Raw genomic sequence first — 22,869 nt, forward strand, 5'->3', positions numbered from 1 at the left:
GTGGCTTCATATAGATGTTGATGGGAGACAAGACTGAATGCTGTGGCGTCCAACAGCCAGGGATGAAAAGGAGCGCTGCAATGCCACTACCCAAAATTGATCTTGCAGATAGGATCAGAACCACTGTTACACAGTGTCTCCTACTCCCAAATGCCAGAGATGGTCCAGGAGGGTACCATGATTAATTGTCTCAAAAGCTGTTCAGAGATCTAGGACACTCGACTGGGTAATACATCTCCCACTGTCTTTCCCCCAAAGTAGATTGTAAACTAGAGCAATCAAAGCTGTCTCAGTACTGTACCCTAGCCTGATGCTAGACTGAAATGGGTTCAGATAATCTGTTTCCTCCAAGAACATCTGAAGCTGCCCAGCCACCCAGTGCTGTCATGAGAGTTGATGTCATCTCAGGGCAGTAACTCGTGCTGTCATTCCCATGCTCAGGGCTGCCAGACGAATGGTCCCTCAGGAGTAGATTGGACTGCTATGGGAAAAAAAGGCTCCAGTCTTGCCACTAATGACTGGTGGACAAGGGCATTTGAAGGAACTATCCATGTCTCCAGTTGTTCTAGTCTACCCACCTTGTGTGCATGTCTCAAAGTTGTCCATGAGCCATCTGACAACAGGAGAAACCACCAGAAGTGCGCTGTGGTGTGCTGACAGCATCCAGCCAGTCTTCTTGCTGCCTCCAGATGAGTGGACCATGCCCTTCCCAGGACCTTCAGTCTCTGGGAGACCTGGTCTACCTGCGGAATGGCATGTCGGCACACTCAAGGTGACCAGACATCCTCCTTTTCCAAGACATGTCTTACATTTCAACCTTCTGCCCATGAGGCATTCCAAAATGTCCTCAGTTTTGAGCATGACTAAGAAGCACATTGACTAGCACCACATTTGCTGTTCCTCTTTGAGAAATGTGTCTACTTGTTGCAAAGGGGGGACAGGACTGCATGTAGATTCAGCCCAGGGTTTGTTGTTAGGAAAGTATAGTTTTAAGAATTTGTCTTGCTCAGAGTCCCAGAAGTATATTGCAAGCCAATAAAACATTAAAGATAAATTCATCAGATAAATAGAGTTAGTACATAATAAAATAAAAGGTAAAGATAGTTCCTTGACATGAATAATTAGTCGTAAACGGCTGTAAGGGGCAGTGCTCATTTCGGTTTCTAAGCCAAAGAGCCAGCATTGTCCGAGGGCTGCTCTGGTGGTCATGTGGCCAGCATGACTGCACTGAATGCTGTTACCTTCTCACTGAAGTGGTACCTATTTATCTACTTGCATTTGCATGCTTTCAAACTGCTGGGTTGGCAGAAGCTGGAACTAGTGACATGAGCTCACCCCACCATGCAGCACCCTGGACTTGAACTGCCAACTTTCTGATCTTCCAATCATCAGAACTGGCATCTTAAGCCACCGCATCCAATACATAATAAAATACAGTGCATCCACATCATACATGGGCGTGCCTTATGCTGCTTCCAGTATATGCTTGAAGCCGCACCAAAAAAACCCTCACACGCCCCGGAAGAAGTAATGGGGTGCGCTGTGAGCATGAGCCCCATTACTTCTAATGGGGCTTGAGCATACGGGTTTTCCCCCTTACACGGGGGAGTCCAGAACAGATCCACCGTGGAAGGAAAGGACCTACTGTACAATATATGTACAGTGGACCCTTGTTATATGTTGGGGTTTGGTTCCAAGATCCTCCTGTATAAAAAAATCCGTGGATGCTCAAGTCCCATTAAATATAATGACATAGCAAAATGGTGTCCCTTATAAAAAAATGGAAAATCAAGGTTTGATATTTGAAATTTATATTTTTTTTGAACATTTTCATACCGTGGATAGTTGAATCCATGTATAAAAAATCTGTGTATAAGAAGGGCCGACTGTAATATAGCTGTAAATAAACCATATGAAATGAATTTATATTTATATTCATGTTTTTAGCTTTTATTTTGTAATATCCTACATTTTTCTTGAATGCCCTACATTTTGCAGTGCCTTGTCCTCCTTGGTGATGATGACATCTGGTCCCCCTGGGCACACGCCACACCAAAAGTCAGACCTCCCTCTGTCACCAGGTGCAGTCTGCACCTCTTTAATAATAATAATAAAATTTATTTGCATCCCACCTCTCTGTGGACCACAACCGGGGCGGCTTACACATTAAAACATATAATCCCGTAATTACAAATACAATTAAGCAGTTCATGATTTAAAAGATACTTTAAAATAACAACAAATTAAAAAAATGGCTGTGGTAGAAGTCAGGGGTATAACAGGTTCTATTTTTTCAGTGGCCAGTTGTCCAGTCAGAAAAGGCCTGCCAGAAGAGCTCTGTCGTAACTGCTTCTTTTAAAGCTGTTTAAGGTGATAATGTGATGGATCTCATCCGGCAGGCCATTCCATAATCTGGGAGCAGTTGTCAAAAAGGTCCTCTGGGCAGTTGCAGATAATCTAGTTTTTATAAGTTGCAACAAATTCTTCCCAGAGGACCTGAGTGTGCGGAGTAGACTATAGAGAAGGAGGTGGTTCCAAAGATAGGTTAGACCCAAGCCATTTAGGGCTTTAAAGGTAATAAGCAACACCTTATACTGCATCTGGAAACTAATAGGCAGCCAGTGAAGTGATCTTAAGATCGGTGTTCTATGGACTTTTCTAGTTTTACCTGAGACTAGCCTGGCTGCCATGTTCTGTACTAATTGAAGTTTCCAAACTAAGCACAAAGGTAGCCCCATGTAGAGTGCATTGCAGAAACTGAGTCGTGAGGTTACCAGCGCATGCACCACAGTTTCAAGGTCCCTGACTTCCAGGAAAGTGCACAGCTGGCATATCAGCAGGAGCTGATAACAGGCACTCCTGACTGATTTGTCATCTGGAGTGATGGATCAAGAAGTACCCCCGGACTGCGAACACAGTCCTTTGAGGAGAGTGTGACCCCATCTAGGACTGGAGGTTGTATCCCAATACCTGGGTTCGGTGCCGCTACTGTAAGTACCTCCACTTTATCTGGATTCAGCTTCAATATGTTTTCTACTCATAGAAATACTCCTGCAGATCAACAAACTTTGGGATTATTATTTTTCTCTCTCTTGTTTTGCATAGAGACGAACATGATGCAAATTTTGAGGACTGAAGATATTCCCAGTCAATTTTTTTCTTCATCCAAACCATATTACGAAGCCGGGTAAATTTCCTAGTAAATCTGGGGCAAAGTACTATCCAATCCCAAAAGTAACATTCAGGGAAGGAAAGAATGTTAGTAAGGGTGGAATTACAGTAAGGAAGGAACTCTAGTAAAGCCTTTCAAAAATTCCCCAACTCTACTTCACTCTGAGTATGATTTGCATCAGACCTTTAGCAACATGTAAGACTTCTCTTGTAACATAAATAGAAGCTGAGGGTGGTGTCAGGTGGATGGTCAGTGGAGATGTGAATCTGTTTTAAAGGGCCTATTTGTTGTTGTTAACTACCCTTGAGTCGATTTCAGCCCATGGCAACCCTGTGGATGATACACCTCCAAGACCCCCTGTCCTCCATTGCTCTGCTTATTTTCTGCAAGCTTATACCAGCGGCCTCCCTAATAGAGTTCATCAATCTAGTATTGGCCTTCCTCTCATCAGGACTATCAGATGCATTGGCACTCTCTTGTTCCTAAAGGTGTTCCATAGCCTTCCATGATTTGTGCAGTCAAAGGCTTTGCTATAGTCTCTAAAGCACATGCTGTCTTTTTTAAAATTCCTTGGTAGACTCCATTGTATGTTTGCAGTGGGGTCCCTGGTGCCTCTTTCCTGAAACCCGCTTGGACTTCTGGGATTTCTCTCTCCATGTATGGTTGGAGTGTGCGTTGCAGAATTTTGAGCATAATTTTGCTTGTGGGGGAGACTAGTGCTATGGTCCTATAGTTGCTATCCAAGGTTCTTAACCTATTTGGGGGGGGGGATTCGGCATCCTGGACAGCAGCAAGCTAAAACCCAGAGCAGACTCAGCGTCCCACTAACATAGAAGACACCACCTCTCCTGACTGAGAAGAGGGTGAGAATTGTCTCAAAAGAGAAAATGCATGATTAAAAAGAAAGCAAGAGAGTGTACAAATTTGCACAGTATCTCCACATGCTAATTTGTATGCACAAGTTAACATATATACGTTGGGCCTCAAAATCCATGGATGCTGAAGTCTCATTACAATGCATAGTAAAATGTCCTCCCTTATATAAAATCATGAATAAATCAATGGTTTGCTTTTTGTAATTAAAAAAAAATGGGCACACTCACCCTGCTGGCTTGGGTAATTGGGTGAACTGTATGGCTGTAGGAGACTAGAATTTTGTTGGAACATTAGCAAGGAAAGGATTAAACTCCTGTAATTCTGATGCTAGTCTGAATGGCTGCTATATGTTGAGTCTCCCTTATATGAAATTCTGAAATCCAAATATTCCCACATCCAAAAGTATCCACATGGATGGCTGAGTTAGTGACATCTTTGTTTTTGGATGGTTCAATGTACACAAACTTCATGCACAACTTTATTTAAAAATATTGTGCATAAAATTAAAGAAAGTTGAGGTTATGTGTATAAGGTATATAAGAAACATAAATGAATTTTATGTTTAGATTTGGTTCCCATATCCAAGATATCTCATTACATATATGGGGTGGGGTGGGGTGTGCCTTCAAGTAGATTCTGATGTGGTGAACCTAAGGCAGGTCTATCATGGAGTTTTCCATGCAAGTTTCTTAGTAAATTTCTTCAGAAGGGGTTTGCCATTGCCATCCTCTGAAAATGAGAATGTGTGACTTTTCCAAGATCGTTCAGTCAGTTTCATGTCCTAGCAGGAATCAAACCCTGGTCTCCAGTGTCATAGTCTAACACTCAAATTGCTGTGCCATGCTAGCTCTCTTATGCAAATATTAAAAAATTCAAAAAACTCTGATATCAGAAACACTTCTAGTCCCAAGTATTTTGAATAAGGGAGACTCAACCTATATTTACAGTTTTTAACAACATGGGAACTTAACTGCATCACATAAGTAGTATCATGCTTAGTTTGTGAAGAGCTTGGGAAAGTTTTACCTTTAGGGGACCGCAGCTGCTAAAACAGCCAACACAGACATCAGTAGCCATGCTGGTTGGTGGATTCTGGGAGTCATAGTCCCCAAAAGCTCCCCCTCTTCCAAGTTTTCACTCTTTCCTGGGTAGGGTGACCAGATGTCATAACCACAATGGAGGAAAGGGCACTACAAAATGTAGGACATTCAAGGAAAATGTAGGGTGTTACAAAATACAAGCTAAAACACGAATATAAATATAAATTCATTCCATATAATGTATCTACAGCACTATCACATATACTGTATTGTATTATATGCGCAGCCCTATTTTTCTGATGAACTTACCATTGTTAATATGCCTCATTGGCTTGCAGTATACATATAGAATTCTGAGCAAGACATATGCTTAAAATTGTACTTTACCATCAATGAATCCTTGACTGAATCTACATTTAAATGATTCCTTTCATTGATCCACTGCGTTGAAATTAAGGGGAAAACCCTTTCAATATTTATATGGTGTCCTCAAGCAGCCCATTGCCAAGTAGACACATTTCTCCAAAGGGAAATAAAAACAAACAAACAAACAAAAAACAGCTTAATGCTGAACTAACAGTGTCTAAGTCTAAGCAGTTTACAACTGTAAGCTAATTTGTCCCCAACAATCTGGGTACTCATTTTAGCGACTTCAGAAGGATGCAAGCCTGAGTCAAGCTTGAGCCCTGTCACTGGTATTGAACTCACAACCTTATGGTTTTGAGTGAGTGGCTGCAGTACAGGCATTTAACCACTGCGCCACCAGGGCTCCTGGTGTCACTCAACTATGATGTTACTCAATGGGCTTCTTAGTTGTGTTCAAAATGGAGGACATTTTGCAATTCCTCCTGGACAGAAGGTGGCAAAGTAGGACAAGTCTTGGAAAAGGAGGACATCTGGTCACCCTGGTCCTGGGCAGCTCTATTCACACACATAATATAGCTTTGTCACACAACATTCATCTTCCCATATCACTCCATCCCCAGTGCCTACTCCTGCCCCGCAGTTTCCCCATATGGGATCATTTGGTTCCCCTTCTCCCCAGCTCTGAGGCTCCTCTGGCACAGGGCTCCCATCAACCCAAACCCAATAGCCCCATAGCCCATGGCGATGCAAACCCAACCAAACTTTCAAGCCCTGTTGGAGCACGATTCTCCTTGCCAGAATCTGACCTCGGGCCTTGCAAGCAGCAAGAGCTTCAAACCAGGTGGAATTCTCCTGGATGACCGTGGGGATTTGGTCCCTTGTAGGTGGCACTAAAAGAGAGAGAAGAAAGAAGAGCTATTAGGGATATTTTCACCCTCATCCCTTTTATTCCTTATATAGTCACCTCTCCAGACATAGGAGATTATCATACGTGAAAAAGAATGGGAGTGAAGTGGATCGCTCCCATCCTTAGCCAGTCCTTATCACGCAATTACACAAAGCTTATCACACACGTCATGGTTATCTCGTTATTATCCCATCAATGACATGAAATTGTCCCATCACTTTTCATTAACAGAAACTTCCATTAATGAAAAGTTCCATCAGGCCTTGCCTGAAAGAAGAGCACCCCCCCTCCATCCACCATCAGCCAGAGGGAGAGAAATGCAAGCCATCCAGCCTGGAGGGAGTGAAATGGCAGGCCTGATGCCATCAGGCCTACCCTTAAGAAACAGAGCCCTCCCACCAGTCGATCTGCCTTGGTCCAGGTCTCAGAGGGAGAGATGAACTCCAGGACCTGATCCCCTTTCCCACTACCATTCCCTACTCCTTTTGTGTCATGTCTTTTTAGATTGTAAGCATGAGGGCAGGGAACCGTCTTATTAAAATGATTGTATGTACAGTGCTGTGTAAATTTACAGCGCTATAAAAATAAAGGTTAATAAATAAATAATAATAACAAGTCATTTGACAATTCCACTTCATTGGTGAGATAATGATGGGATAACCGTGACATCTTCTGATAATCTTCACATGATAAGGATGGGAGTGATCCGCTTCACCCCCATCCTTTTTCATGTGTGATAATCTCCCTAGTCTTCTTTTCTCAGTCTTTGAAACTGAAGTTAGAAAGGTTGTTGTTGTTGTTGTTGCTGTTGTTGTTGTGGTTGTTGTTGTTGTGTGCCTTCAAGTCATTTCCAAGACTTATGGAGGCCGTAAAAGCAAACCTATCACAGGGTATTCTTGGCAAGTTTCTTCAGAAGGGGTTTGCCATTAACTTCAAAGAAATAATTATAGGCACACCTCCATTAACAAAGCCTCTGACAAAGAAGCTCCTTTTTACCAGGGAGCCCTGAGGACACAGTGGTTAAATGCCATACTGCAGCCACAACATTGTGAGTTCAATGCCACAGGCCTCCAGGTTGACTCAGCCTTCCATCCTTTCATTAGTCAGTAAAATGAGTACCCAGTTTGTTGAAGACAATTGCTAACACACTGTAAACTACTTAGAGACTGCTTAGTACTATAAAGCAATATAGAAATGTAAGTGCTATTGCTCTTATAAAATCTTTTTATGACTGCCTGCCCAGCCTTCATTTTTATTCCTCGTGCTCTGTTTAGCTGGAAGGTTTTTGTAAGCAACATCAACATTGGGAAGATAGCAAGGGTTAGAGCAGTGATGGCGAACCTTTACAGACCGAGTGCCCAAACTGCAACCCAGACCCCACTTATTTATTGCAAAGTGCCACGTCCCTCTGGCTTTCTAGTAAGAAACTCTGGCAAACTGTGCTAGGGCTACAGCATGTGTGTCCACAGAGAGGGCTCAGAGTGCCACCTCTGGCACACGTGCCATAGGCTCGCCATCACTAGGCTAGAGAACAATGATTTTCTCCACTGGTGTTGTTGTTGTTGTGTGTATGTGCCTTCAAGTTGCCTGTTGACTTATGGTGATCCTGTTAATTTCATAGGGTTTTCTCAAGTGGTGGTTTTGCCAGTTCCTTCCTCTGATATATAGCCCACAGCACCTAGTATTCATTGACAGCCTACCATACAAGGACTAACCAAGGCTGACCCTGCTCAGCCTCCAACAGGTATACCTTAGCTTCCAAGATCAGAGGGGAGACCTTGGGCCTTTTAGAGCATTTAGGGCAATGCTGGTGTTACAGATTGCAGTTTGACACAACCAAGATGTACCTCTGGTTAAAGCTGTAGGGGGGAAAGTCGGTAGATCTTTTTGGCTGGTCTCTTGTTCAGGGCTGCTAGAGGCCGAGGGGAGATCCTGAACTGTAAGGGGAGAGTGCAACCCATTTCCACCAGGAGCTGCCGTGACATATCCTATGGATAGAAACCATAAGACAGGAATATTTTTGGTGGAAAAACTGTATTGCAAAATTCACAGAAAGACAAAAACTGAAAAATGTGTCATGTTTCAGTTTGCATACTAATTAAGGATATGAGAACCAGGTACATAGTAAACTTACTTATTTTATTATGTATTTAAAATATCTCCTCCCAACCCGCAAAGGCTCCCAAGGAGATGAACAAATAAAAACTAATTAAAATAATACAAAGATTAAAAAACATTTTAAAAACACATTAAAATACTAGAATCATAGAATCATAAAGCTGGGAAAGATCTCAAGGGCCATCCAGTCCAACCCCATTCTGCCATGCAGGAACTCACAATCAAAGCACTCCCAACCATCCAGCCTCTATTTAAAAGCATCCAAAAGGAGACTCCACCATACTTCAATGGAGAGTATTCCATTGTCAAAGAGCTCTTGCCATCAGGATGTTCTTCCTAAAGTTGAAGTGGAATCTCTATTCCCGTAGTTTAAATCCAGTGCTCTGTGTCCTAGTTTCTGGAGTAGCAGAAAACAAGCTTGCTCTTTGGAAAACTCCTAAAAGTAGTGTAAAATAATCCTGGAATCCAGTTTTGAAACAGTTAAAATAATATCTTGTAGCACCTTTGAGATTAATTGAAAGAAAGAAATTGGCAGCATGAGCTTTCCTAGCCTTCAATCTACTTACTCTGAAGTCCAGGAAAGCTCATGCTGCCAATTTCTTTCTTTCAGTTTGTCTCAAAGGTGCTACAAGATCTCTCTACATACTGATTCTACAGACTAACATGGCTATATCTTTGAATTCTCCCAGTTAAAATAATAATTTTAAATACTGAATACTATGTGGAACAGTGCAGTTTTGGCTGCCCGCTGGAAGTTTAAAAGCAATGAAGCCACCCTAACTAGCTTGGGTTGGGAAGTCCACAGTTGCGGCATTACTACAGAGAAAGTCCTATTATGTGTGCTTGTTACATGCAGCTTAACTTAGGTATTGGATCTCCTCTGCAGACCACAAATTTCTGACAAGCTTATATGGGAGAAGATGGTCTTGCAGATCTCTTTGCATTTGGAGTCCCTCTGAAAACTCCAGGAGTCAAACAAAATAAATTTTTTCCAAAATATTTTACCCCAAAATATCCTCAAAGGGGCATGAGGAGCATTTCCACCACGTTTTGGCCCCATGGGCCCATTTAGGCCAGGAAAAATCTATTTTGAAATAGGATCTGAATAGATAGTGACTTATGCTGGGCCAATAGTGGCCCAGGTAGGCCCAGAAACATGTCCCCATGAGGTATTTGGGAGGGAAAAAAGAGAGAAAGGTTTGGGTTTGGGTTTTTTTTGGGGGGGGGGGGGAGTGGGTGTGGTGTGCAGCCTCTAAGGTCCACCAAGGGATTAATGTGGCCCCCTAGCCTTCCACAGTTGTCCTTCCCTGCTTTAGAGGAACAGCAATGGTCCTGAAGTTTGGGCAGATGGATCATGACTTTCCTATTGCTCCAACAACCTTCCCAAGGGACAAAGGGATTTCAGAGTGCTCTTAATAGAGGATGTTGGTAATACAGTGGGCCCCTTGGTGTCCACTTGGGTTTAGTTCCAGGACCCCCATGGATACCAAAATCTGTGGATTCTCAAGTCCCATTAAATACAATGACGTAGTAAAATGGTATCCAAGATGAAGGTGAAGGCTTTCATGGTTGGCATCCATAGTTTTTTGTGGGGTTTTCGGGCTATGTGGCCGTGTTCTGGAAGAGTTTATTCCTGATGTTTCACCAACATCTGGGCTAACATTTTCAGAGAACAGCCACATAGCCTGAAAAACCCACTGAAAAATGGTATCCCTTATAGAAAATGGCAAAATCAAAGTTTGAATATATAAATTTATATATTTTAAAAAATATTTTCAAGCCATGAATGGTTGAATTTATGGATATCTATGAATAAAGAATTCATGAATATGGAGGGATGACTATAGTGGCTTTCATGTTAGTGAGACAGTGAATCTGCTCTGGATTTTAGTCTAAACTTTAAAGGGGTTATCTAAAGTGCTCTTACCCCTAATTCAGTCCAGCTCCTTTAAATTTCAGACTAAGTTCCAAAGTGGATTCAAAGCCTCACTGACTTAAAAGCTGCCAATCACTAGTGGATGTTGTGTAGCAACCTACTATATACATTGACTATAAGCCGACCTCATGTATAAGTCAAGGACTACTTTAGGGGCCAAAAATACAGATCTTATGTGACTCGTAGATAAGTCGAGGGCAAAAATTATGGACATGTAATAAAAGTTCAAAGTACTTATAAAATTCCACTAGGCACAACTGTGTGCTCACACTGAAGGCTGGATGGATAAGAAATTAGAGGTGGGCCAATGCTTCCAGGACAGATTACATACACTCTTCCCTTTCACCAGGGGATGGTTCCTTTTTTAAATAAGAATTAAAGCACAGTACTTATACTGACCTGTGAATAAGCTGACTCAGGTTTTCTGAGTCAATTTTTTGACTAAAATTTCTGGACTTATACATGAGTATATACTTTGGCGCTGCCTCTGGGAAAGCCTTGCCCTTTCCTTTAGTGGCCTCATCCTGGTTCCCACTGATTCCCATAGACATCAGCAACCACCACTGTAGATGGTGGGCAGTGTCTCTGCTCTGTTTAAGAGTGTGTCATGACTTTTTCTTCCTACCTTACCAGGAAGCACACCATGATGCAGATATCGCATCTCCTGGTGTTGAAATCGAGGATTTGTTTCTGTCCTGTAATCAGAGATTTTCTAAGATTCCAACAACACTGAACAATATGTGGCAATCCTAGAAAATGCAACCTGTCTTGTCTATTGCTCTGCGGCTGCTAGGCATTTTCCCCTTTCACTCACAGTGGAAACATTTTAATTTGATATCAGAGATGGCAACAGAGGTCACACACTGATAAAGCAAATCTGTGTGGAGTAGCGGTTAGAGCAGCCTTTCTCAATCCATCACCCTTCAGATGTGTTGGAGTACAACCTCCATCACTCCTGCCTCTGCCTCTCAGTCTGGAAATAATGGGAGCTGTAGCCCAACAAGCATGGAGACTTGAGCTCAAATGTTGGATTAGGACTGGACAGATCTAAGTTAAAATCTCTATTTAGCCAATAAGTTTATGGGGTGAGCTAGGATCAGCCACATGGGTCTTAGACGAACCTATTTCATAAGATTGTAAAGAGAACAACTAGATGAGGGGGGCTTGCATGCTAAAGAATCGCACAAGCTGCCAATAGGCTTCAAATCTGAATTCAAGGTATTTGTGATGACATTTAAGGCCCCAAATGGTTTGGGACCTTGATATCTGAAGCAGCACCTCTCTTTACATGTGCCCACTGAGCAAGGCCTCTTCCGTGTTCCATTTGGGTGTACATGCTTTAAACTTGCCTGTTGATTTAAGGCAATCCCATGAATTTTTCATAGGGTTTTTGTAGGCAAGGGATACTCAGACATGGCTTTGCCAGTTCCTTCCTCTGAAATATAGCCTACAGCTCCTGGTATTCCTTGGCTAAAACTAACCCCCCCCCCCCATCTAATTCCTAACTAGAACTGACGCTGCCAAGCTTCTGAGAACAGATAGGACTTGATGCTTTGTTGACTGCATGCATATATTTATTTAATTTATATCTTGCCTTTCTTGCAGGATGGGATCCAAGGCAGTGTTGCAACATTTTAAAAGCACAATACAGCTTTATACACTGTTAATACAAAGGTTAAAACACAATTAAACTGAATTTCTGTTTAAAGTAGGGAAAAGGGAAGTTAATGCAGTGTAAGAACATGGCAGGGTCCTTCTCAGCTGTGGCACACCAGCTGAGAAATGACCTCCCCTTGAAGGCCTGATTGGAGCCAATGTTGATTTCATTTAGCCATCAAGTAAAAGCGTCTGAATGACTTATCTAAAAAAGTGAATGTGCATGATGTTAATCTTTTAAACCTGTGTTGCTAACTGTATTTAATATGTTTTTAGCCTATTTAAATTATTACGGGTTGAGCACCCCTAATCCAGAAATCCAAAATCCGAATACCTCCAGAAACTGATACTTTTTGCAACCAGCTGCTTGTTTCTGCCTTTTAGGTGGTTACTGCTGTACTCTTGCTTGTTCGTCACTCAGATCCTCAGTCTCGCTCCTCCTTGCATCTCATGCACAACACAAGTAGCGAATGAACAAGAGATGAGGATGGAGAGAGATGAACAAGCAGGAGCATCTCCACCGCCACCCTGGAGGTGGCTGGCAGCAGAAGGATGTAAGGTTATAGAAAGACAGAATCTGTGAAATGATGGCAGTCTAAGCATAGCACGCAGCGTGAATCTACCCCTCCTGCCATTCCACAGATCTTTCCATCTCTCTCCAGCCTCACAAACACAGTACAGGTATGCACTATGCTGAAAACATCATAAAAAGGCAGAATTAGAATCAGAAAAAGGAGGAGTGAAGATAGGAGAACAACCTAAGATATGCAGGCAACAGCATCATATTAGCAGAAAACATTCAGGAACTAAAAGGTCAAACATGAAAGTGCAAAGGCAGGTCTAATGCTGAACATAAAGAAAACAAAAATAATGACCACAGAAAAAAAAATACACAAATTCAATCTAGACAACTAGGAAATTGAAATAGTTAAAGAACTCTCATATCTAGGATCAAACATTGACCAGAATGGAGACTGCAGTCAAGAAATAAGAAGACTGGGAATGGGAAGGGAAGCTATGAAAGAACTGGAAAAGATACTGAAGAGCAAAGACATACAACTGAGCAATAAAGTCAAAATCATTCAGGCCATTGTATTCCCAATTACCATGTATGAATGTGAGAGCTGGACAGTGAAGGAAGCAGACAAAAAGAAAATCAACTCATTCAAAATGTGATGCTGGAGAAGATTATGTAGGATACCATGAACAGCCAAGAAGACAAACAAATGGTTTCTTCAACAGATCAGACCAGGGCTCTCCTTGGAAGCTAAGATGACCAAGTTGAGACTATTGTATTTTGGCCACATCATGAGAAGACACTGACCACTAGAAAAAACAATAGCGCTAGGAAAGCTAGAGGGTAGAAGAAAGAGAGAAAGACCACAAACCAGATGTATTGTCTCAATCAGGGGGGACTATATGGGAAAGGGCTTGCAGGATCTGGGCAAGGCAGTGGAGGATAGGGATTCTTGGTGATATCTCATCCACAGGGTTGCCATGACTCAAAGAACTGTCTCAAGGGCAGCTAACAACAACAACTTGAGCATTCCAAAATCTCAAAAAATCCCAACTCCAAAATGCTTCTGGGCCCAAGCATTTTGGATAAGGGATACTGAAACTGAATTGTTTTGAATTGTTCAGTATGTTTGCATTGATTTCTAATTGTATGCCACCCTGAGATCATCCATTGTAGGATGGAAATAGTTTAATAAATAAAAGTAAATGAAATCCTGGAGAGAAGTGACCAGTGGGGTCCCACAGGGCTCTGTCCTGGGCCCAGTGCTATTCAACATCTTTATCAATGACTTGGAGGACAAAATTAGAATCATAGAGTTGGAAGAGACCGCAAGGGTCATCCAGTCCAACCCCCTGCCATGCAGGAAATCACAATCAAAGCATCCCCGACAGATGGCCATCTAACCTCTGCTCAAAATTGGGGGCATACTGATTAGCCTGGAGAAGAGAAGGTTAAGAGGTGATTATGATAGCCCTGTTCAAATATTTGAAGGGATGTCATATTGAGGAGGGAGCAAGCTTGTTTTCTGCTGCTCCAGAGACTAGGACCCGGAGCAATGGATGCAAACTGCAGGAAAAGAGATTCCACCTCAACATTAGGAAGAACTTCCTGACAGTAAGGGCTGTTCGACAGTGGAACTAACTTCTTCGGAGTGTAATGGAGTCTCCCTCCTTGGAGGTCTTCAAGCAGAGGCTGGATGGCCATCTGTCGGGGATGCTTTGATTGTGATTTCCTGCATGGCAGGGGGTTGGACTGGATGACCCTTGCGGTCTCTTCCACCTCTCCGATTCGCGGATTCTAAATAAATTAATTAATGTTGAGCTCCTTGCAAGAATAAAAGTATTTTTTAAAATATAAAAACCAATAAAGTAAATTGGGAAGAGAAAAAGGACACACACACCCGACCCACACACACGAATCTATCCACATATGATATCATTCAGGAATTTGGTACTAATCAAGGTGATGCTCTCTTGGCGTGGAATAACATGGAGCTGATATATAGCCTTCTTTTGCTGTAGAATGAAAAAGGACAGAAGCACTGCCCAATTGCTCAGACTTGCCACCTGCAGGTTTTATAAACTAATTACATGTTCTTAATTCCCTCCAGTTATATCAGCTATTTTCCCTTGGAGCCTATGGGCAAGGACAGGAGGATGAACTAGAGCAGGGGTAGGCAACCTGTGGCCCATGGGCCGGATGCGGCCCGGCAAGGCCTTGGGACCAGCCCCAGCCCGGTCCTGCCACCAATTGCCGCCGGAGCCTTTGGCCTCTCGCGTGAGGGCGTGGGGACCTTTGGCCTATCAGGAGGAGGCGGGCAAGAGGGGGTCAAGCGGCGGGCAAGGGGGGCAGTTGTCGATAGAAGACTCTGAAACATGCATTAATATTAAAAAAATTTAAAAATCAGCAAATTTGTTAGCGTGTCCTCCATTTTTTTTTAAAAAAAGTGTCCTCCATTTGAAATTTTTGTCCTACATTTGTCCCGGCTTATTTATTTAATTATTTTTTAAAAAATATTTATTTATTGGCTTTGGCCCCCCAGTTGTCTGAGGGACAGCAACCCGGCCCCCGGCTCAAAAAGGTTGCCTACCCCTGAACTAGAGATTTAAGATATCGGTCCCTTTTAGGAGCTGGAGCAGAAAAAGTCAACATGATCACAAATCCATGTGTGGTTCTGTACTCTATGGGATTGACATGGGATCCTGGACTCCAGAAGAAAAGGAACCACAACAATATAATGTTGTTGTCATGTACTTTCAAGTAGTTTCCAACTTATGGTGACCCAAAGGTGATCCTACCATGGGGTTTTCTTGGCCAGATTTATTCAGTGAGTGTTTGCCTTTGTCTTCCTTTGAGGCCTAGAGAGTGTGACTTGTTCAAGGTCACCCAGGGGATTTCTGTGGCTGAGCAAGGATTTGAACCCTGGTCTCCAGAGTCCTAGTCCAGTGTGGAAACCACTACACCATGTTCAAATGCAAAAATGAAAGAAGAGATATAACAGGAAGCAAATAACATAACAGCAGTGATAACTGTTGGGTTCCATGGCCCCACTCACACTTCACAATTATAGCAGTATTGTTGTTTTTGTTGGGTGCCTTCAAGTCTTTTCTGACTTATGGTGACCCTAAAGCGAGCCTATCATAGGGTTGTCTTGGCAAGTTTCTTCAGAGGGGTTTTGCCATTGCCATCCTTTGTGAGAGTGTGACCCAAGGTCACCCAGTGGGTTTATATGGCCGAGCCAGGACTATTGTTCCATTTTAACTGCCATGGTTCCATCCTATGGAATCCTGGGATTTGCAGTGTATGGTACTTGGAATCCTCAGCCATGGTGTTCAAGTGCTTCACCAAACTACCATCCCCAGGATTGTACAGGATGCAGCCATAGCAGCTAAAGTGGAATAAGAGTGCTATAACTGTGTAGTGCAGATAGACCCCGTGTCAATGAGATCACTCTGAGTGCAACATGAAGTCTTTACCAATAAATCCATAGTTTGGATTAGATTTTTTTTTTTTGGACCAAAACTTTCACAGTTTGAGGAAATTATAAAAGGACACAATAGCTAAAGAGATTCTGAGACATTTAATTCAATGAAGAAATGTCTTCAAACCCATTTCATTGCAAATAATATTGGGGTGGTGTTGTTGTAGAAGAGGATAGAAAGCAGCCAGTGGCCATGCTAGTTGGAGGATCGTGCTCCAAAAAGTGACTTTTTTCTAAGCTTTGGTAAAATACCAGATTTTACAAAGCAGGGGTAGCTAGCATGTTAGCAACTGACTTTGATGGTTTGGGAATTTAGCGAGATGTCATCCAAAAAGTATCTGGTTTCAGTCCCCATCCAAAGATACTTACTTGTCCTAGGAGACTTTGGAGAGGGAGTCGATAAGGTCATCTGGCCAGGTTTGGAAGAGCAGCCTAATGTCAGGATGAGAAGAAGTGGAAGTGCACCTGTAGGTCCTGAAAAACAGAATGTGATAGGGTTTATCTCACATAGCATATACACCATTGTTACCATTCAGGAAGCCATTTCTCCAGAAAGCAGAGCGGTCCCTCCGACTAGAGATAGCAAGGCAGCCACCGGAGATGACAGATTTGTCCAGGAAAGGACAATGGATCTCCTATTATTAGAGATGGTGAGGTGAGGCCTCAGACATCAAATTTTGAGTGTTGTGAAAGTGCAATTAATTGCTAGTTGTAGATTTTGTTACCGTAATTTTTTAAAAATTGTACTGTTCATGAGATTTTCCGTGAAGAGATGATCCTGTGATGTTCCTGCCTTATGTAGAAGACAGTACACCTTATGTACAGAGATCTTGTAGGATCTTTGAGACTAATCAAAAGAAAGATGTTTTCAGCATGGGCTTTCATAGACTTTCATAGATACAAAAGCTTTTTGCATCTGAAGAAGTAGACTGAAGTAGGAAAGCTCATGCTGCCAACTTCTTTCTTTCAGTTAGTCTCAAAGGTGCTACAAGATCTCTCTACATACTGATTCTACAGACTAACATGGCTAAATCTTCAAATTCTACCACAGGATACCTTATAACTGATGCCCCCTCTGCATGGACCAAATAAAATGTCCTCCCTCTGTCTTCTCAATGGAGAGACCAGATGATGCATGGCCCAAGCCCCAGTTCTCGTGCAAACAGACCAGACAGCATCCAGCCTGCTCAGCACCAGAACTAGGGCTGATGTTGTTGCGTGCCTTCAAGTCATTTCTGACCCTAAGGGGTTTCTTGGCAAGATTTGTTCAGAGATGTTTGCCATTGCCATCCTCTAAGCCTTCTTAATATCAACCAAAATCCATCATCCTTTACTCTGGATCTCCCTGGAAGATCTGGAACCCTCTTTTGTGATGCCGGGTGGCTGTTTGAAACGTGTCCCACTGAGCTGACCGGCATGTTCACTGCTGCCACCCGTAACTTACTCCAAGGTCAGAATGAATCTCCCAGCTGTGTAAAATGTTTGAAAGGATGTCATTGAAAATGAGAAGAAATTTACTATTTTGTCACGCTGGCTCTAAAAGTTCATGTGAATTCTCCAGAAGGTGGACACTCACACACACAAAAAGGCACTGTCTAGATAGACTCTGCACAAGCCAGGTCAACACTCAAGGCAATTCTTGCTTCTTTGGTTTTACATCATCAGGCTGACTCAGTAGTGTAGAAAACAGTGAGGAGACAAGCTCCATGTGCTCTGGATGGCCAACTGTTTATTCAGTATTTTTAAAATGCCTAACACATTTCAGTCTCAATGGGGGGGGACCTTCTGGGGCTACAAACAAACTCCAATATGCTTCTATAATAAGTATTAAAAAGACAGGACAGCACTCAATTAGCCATAACCCATAAAAACTTTGAGGATTATCACACAGGGGTTATCCCATCCTTGTCCCATTCCTATCCCGTCCTTCCTGTGCGATCACGGGAAGGACTTTCAGACGACGTTGCGCAGATCCCATCATTAACCTGTCAGGAAAGTGTGATTGACCACGATTGCACAAAAGATTTTCAGATGACGTTGCACAGATCCCATCATTAACCCATCATTAAAGAGACATTGGCCTGCGTTTTGCATTAACAGAAGTTCATGTTATCGCAATGTTGCTTTAATGACAGGTTAATGGCTGGTTAGGTACTACGATTTGAAAGCCTTTAGCACTATTGCAGTCACGGATGAGTTAATGGCCAGATAAGGACTGGGGAGTGATCCCATCCTTATCCCATTTGTGTGTGAGAATCTCCATAGAGATACATATTTTTCATGTTAAAAATATGCATACCCTTCAAAAGAAATCACTGGATTTGAGCTCACAACCTTGTGGCTGTGAATGGCTGCAGTACTAGAACTCTGTTAGTGAAAATGTGCATCTGGACACCAGTAAGAGTGATGTTCTGAGGCACATCAGGCATTTCCTAGCCAATGTCTAGATATGCACTGAGAGCATCCCAATGTGCATGGGTGACCATTGCCCATCGGGCCATGGCACATCAGTCACTTTACTGAATACTTCTATAAGGGAGAGAGATTGATTGTCCAGTTACGACATATTCATTGTGTGAAAGGGTGACCAGATGTTCTCCTTTTTCAAGACATGTCCTACATTTCAACCTTCTGTCCCGGAGAAAATCCAAAATGTCATCTGTGTCAAGCATGGCAAAGAAGCATGAATTTATAATTATATTAATGTTTTTAGCTTTTCTTTTGGAATGTTCTACATGTTTTGTTTAGTGTCCTACATTTTAGGGTAACTTGTCCTCCTTTGTGGTTATGACACCTGGTCACCCTGACTGTGTGCATGGACACAAACACAATCCTCACCTTTGTAACACACAAAAGGATTTTTCTGAAGGCAGTTCTCTTGATACCACAAGCCATTTTTCATAACCGCACAGTTGTATGAGCTTTTGGTTCCGGGGCTCCACTTCTGAAACTTGTACGGGTCGCTATTAATCCAGACCCAAGAGAGGAATTGACGGTAGAGTCCAATCCAGACAGAGCAATTGAAGCATAGGGAGGCAGCAAGCTCCAAATCTGTCTCATCTCGGAACGTAGCCAGTGTGGTGCCATGTTGGCGGCAGTGGCAATAGGCATTTGAGAAGGTCTGGGGCTCAGGGATGAGGATGTATTCACGCTCCAAGGAGGAGGACAGGACCACTGCCACAGTGGCTGTAGGGAAAGAAAAAGAAATGAGGCCCCCAAAAAGTTTTCTTCAACCTCCCTCACACAAAAAGATCCGCCCTAGTGGCATCACTATGGTTGGTGTCACTCAGTCTGGGGTGGCAGTGGCAGCAGTGGACTGCTCACCCAACCAGACCCAAAAAATGGAAGACATTACAAAATACAATAAAATCTAAAAACACTAATATAAATATAAATGCATTTCATATGGTTTATTTACAGCACTGTTACATATACAGTCTGCACTTCCCTTACATGGGGGATCCGTTCCAGACACACCCCCACCCCCCCCCCCGTGTAAGGGGGAAACTACGTAAGCTTATGCCCCATTGAAAATTCATTAAATTGTACCACGGCTTCAGTGGCTTCTACTTATAGAGCAAATGCTTAAAATTGTACTTTACCAGCAACGAACTCTTGACTGAATCTACATTTAAATTATTCTTTTCGTTTGTGCATGGTGCTGAAATTAAGGGGGTGGAATCCTTTCAGCATTTGCATTGTGTCCTCAAGCAGCCTATTGCCTAAATTGTTTGCTGTCCTTTTCCCCTCCAAGAAACAAACTTGCCCTGAGTGTTGAGTGCAAGTTTTGTCTGCTGCTGCTCTTAGGAAAAAAGAACTCTAAAAGGATCCATCCTATTCCTGTATTTGCAGCAAGGACAGGCTGTCAAGGAGACACATTTATGGAAGGGAAAAAGCAGAGGTGGTGTGACTCAATGGGCTTCTTAGCCATCTTCAAAATAGAGGATGTTTTGGAATGCCTCCTGGATAGAAAGTTGAAATATCCAGGTGGATGTCTGGTCACCTTGCCCAGAAAGGTAAGAAAGCGGGAGAGAAGGGAGAGCAGGGCAACACTTTGCAATGCTGGCATCCTCCCCTCTTTTGTAGAGGTGCCCTGGCAAGTGGTGAGGAGGTGGCAGGGGGGTTGAGATGGGCACCCCACCCCCAGTTGTCATCCAATGTGTCCCACACTCCTTGCACCCCTTAGTAATGCCCCTGATCCTACCTCACACAAATATGCCCTCCCAGATAGTAAGGAGTGGTATCGCAATTATAGGACTATGATTCCACTATCACCACCACGGCAGCGTCCTATGGAATCCTGGTCTTGCATACCCTCCAACGCTTTTCAGGTGAACACTGTGACACATTTGGCCAAGCAACACACAAGCTAGGATAGACTGTAGGACGATGGAGATTATCGGACAGGAAAAGGACATCCTTGTCTCATCCTTGTACCATACTTCCTGTGTGATCCGGACACTGTCCCATCTGGAAAGTGCAAGTGACAGTGATCATGTGAAAGACTTTCATATGACATTGCACTGATCGTGTCATTGTCCCGTCATTGAAGTGGAATTGTCCTGGCATTTTACATTAATGCAAGTTCATGTTAATAAAATTCCAATTCAATGACAGGATCATGATAGGATCAGCGTTATATGTATGAAAGGCTTTTGTGCGATTGCAGCCACAGATGGAATAAGAACAGGAGAGCAATCCATTCCTGACCCTGTCCTGTATGATAATCTCCAATTTTTCCTGAGTCTTCTGGGAAGGGCAAGATTCCATCCCTTCCTCTTGTCTTCAAGTACCCTGTTGAGTTATGGCAACCCCATGAACGTCAGAGTTTTCTTAGGCCCGGAATACACCTTAGGGTTGCCATAAGTCAGAAATGACTGGGAGGCATGTAACAACAAAACTCTCTTCATCCACAGGCGGCGTGATGATGGGAATTGTACTCATCACATCTGTAGAGCACAAGGTTGGGGAAAGCTTAGTTAAGAGGTGTTTTGTTTTGTTTTTTAAGCCACCATTTCTGAATTGTTTGTTGAGGAATTACACGTTTGCATGTTCCATTTGTGTATTTTCCACATCTGCAATTTCTATGCAAATATGAGGGTTTCACTTCCTGACAATCTTGGCTTGCTTTAGTTATTAAACTTTTTAAAAAGCTAATGCAAAACTGCAGAACAAACCTCAAATATGTATCTATATTAGAGGATAGAAAAGTTGTTTTTTAACTGAGTCATAGTTCAATCTGTCTAGAGGCTGTCAAGGGCCCTTTCACACTACACTGCTATAATGCTATGATTCCACTATAATGGCCATGGCAAAATCCTACAGAATCCTGGGATTTGTTGTTTGGGGAGTTGGGTTGCCAGACTAAAAAACTGGAGTGGGCTCCTGTCCTTCTTATGGTTGTGTAGAAAAGGAAATTTTAGCACCTGTTGCTTCTTACCTGGTTCGGCGATAAGCAACACCTACCAAAATTCCCTCCTCTCCACTCCCATTAAAAGGACAGGAACCCTCTCCAGTTTTCAGTGTAACCCAATACATAGGGATTGGCATTTAAAATTCTGTCAGAGCTCTAATCGCTCATCAAACTATATGAGAATGATGTGGCTCTCCAGATGTTATTGGACTGTAATTCCCAGTGTCCCTAGTCAGAATAACAAATGGTAAGGAATGCTGGGAACAATAATCTGACATCTGGAGGACCACATGATTTCCACCGTTTCCGCGTAGCAAAAGAAATCATTTTATTTCTCCCAAACCTTGAAAACATTTTAGGCATTTTCAAAATTGATTGTAAAATAGATTGGAAAAGAATGACTGGAGCCTGGAATTCAAACATTTCACATTTCATCATTTTGGCACAAAAAATAATGAAGAAATTAGAATGAAAGATGGATATGTTTATTTTACTGTATTGTATGAATTTTCAAGCTCTGGGTTGGAGATAAATTTTACTTACCTCCAAGAAGCAGGGGTGTAGCTGAAAGCTTCATAGTGATGGAAAGGGAAGCCTAGTTCTTTAAAACCCAGCAAATTTTCAGAAATAATGATGTTGACAGGCTGAAAGATTCTGGGTATCTCAGAACAAAGGCCTAGTTCTGAGATGTGAATAATGATGGAGAAGGTGGTCCACAAGATTGTCTTAGTGAGGATTCCCAGTTGCGGCAAGGGCTTAGTCAGGTACCGCAGATTTCTAGGAAGGTTAGCACAGGTTAATGCCCAAGAAATTTGGACCTTTATAACCACTGAAGGAAGATTTGAATTTCAAATCAAGAACTCATTTGAATTTCAAATCAGGAACTGATTTGCTTTCTGGAAACAACGCTGTTGCTGCCCTTAGACACATCCTGCTGCTTTAGGACTAAGGACTAACCCATACTTTGCAACCAGCAAAGCCAAACCACAAAAGAACACACACACACCTTTAATTTCTATTATTTGCTGCCCGACAGCTCCCTTGAGGGTAGACAATTTGGAGACAAAATGCTGGATTTAGGCTATCCTAATTCTCAGGGCCTAGGTCTGGGTCTTGGGGCCTGAACCTTTTTCTCTGGTCCTCAGAACAAGGAGAAAAAATCCCAGAGTGAGAGCACTGCGTTGAAAAGTGCATTTCTTCCATTGTTAGATTTGGTGTTTATTCATTTGGATGGCATACACTATGCTTAAGATATAATGCTCAATGACACCACATGAAGACTAGTAGTCTTCCTTTGCTAGATCACATCTTTGGGCCCAAAAATCTTAACTGGAATGGATACACCTCATAACTCAGGGCTCCAGTTCCCTTGACATCCTGTAACTCA

General features: G+C 42.6%; 1 protein-coding gene across 1 annotated transcript; it reads right to left on the bottom strand.

The window, feature by feature from the left end:
- Positions 1 to 5,974: 5,974 nt before the first annotated feature.
- LOC121924369 lies at positions 5,975 to 22,836 on the bottom strand. The gene is made up of 5 exons (XM_042455782.1): positions 22,026 to 22,836; positions 18,908 to 19,255; positions 16,439 to 16,543; positions 8,209 to 8,349; positions 5,975 to 6,344 (listed from the first exon to the last, which is right to left on the bottom strand). Exons 1-5 carry the CDS (start codon positions 22,057 to 22,059, stop codon positions 6,010 to 6,012), a joined length of 963 nt encoding a protein of 320 aa, XP_042311716.1. The 5' UTR covers positions 22,060 to 22,836; the 3' UTR covers positions 5,975 to 6,009.
- Between the last annotated feature and the right edge of the window lie 33 nt (positions 22,837 to 22,869).

Source organism: Sceloporus undulatus, chromosome 2 (genome assembly GCF_019175285.1).
Source record: "Sceloporus undulatus isolate JIND9_A2432 ecotype Alabama chromosome 2, SceUnd_v1.1, whole genome shotgun sequence".
Taxonomy (NCBI): domain Eukaryota; kingdom Metazoa; phylum Chordata; class Lepidosauria; order Squamata; family Phrynosomatidae; genus Sceloporus; species Sceloporus undulatus.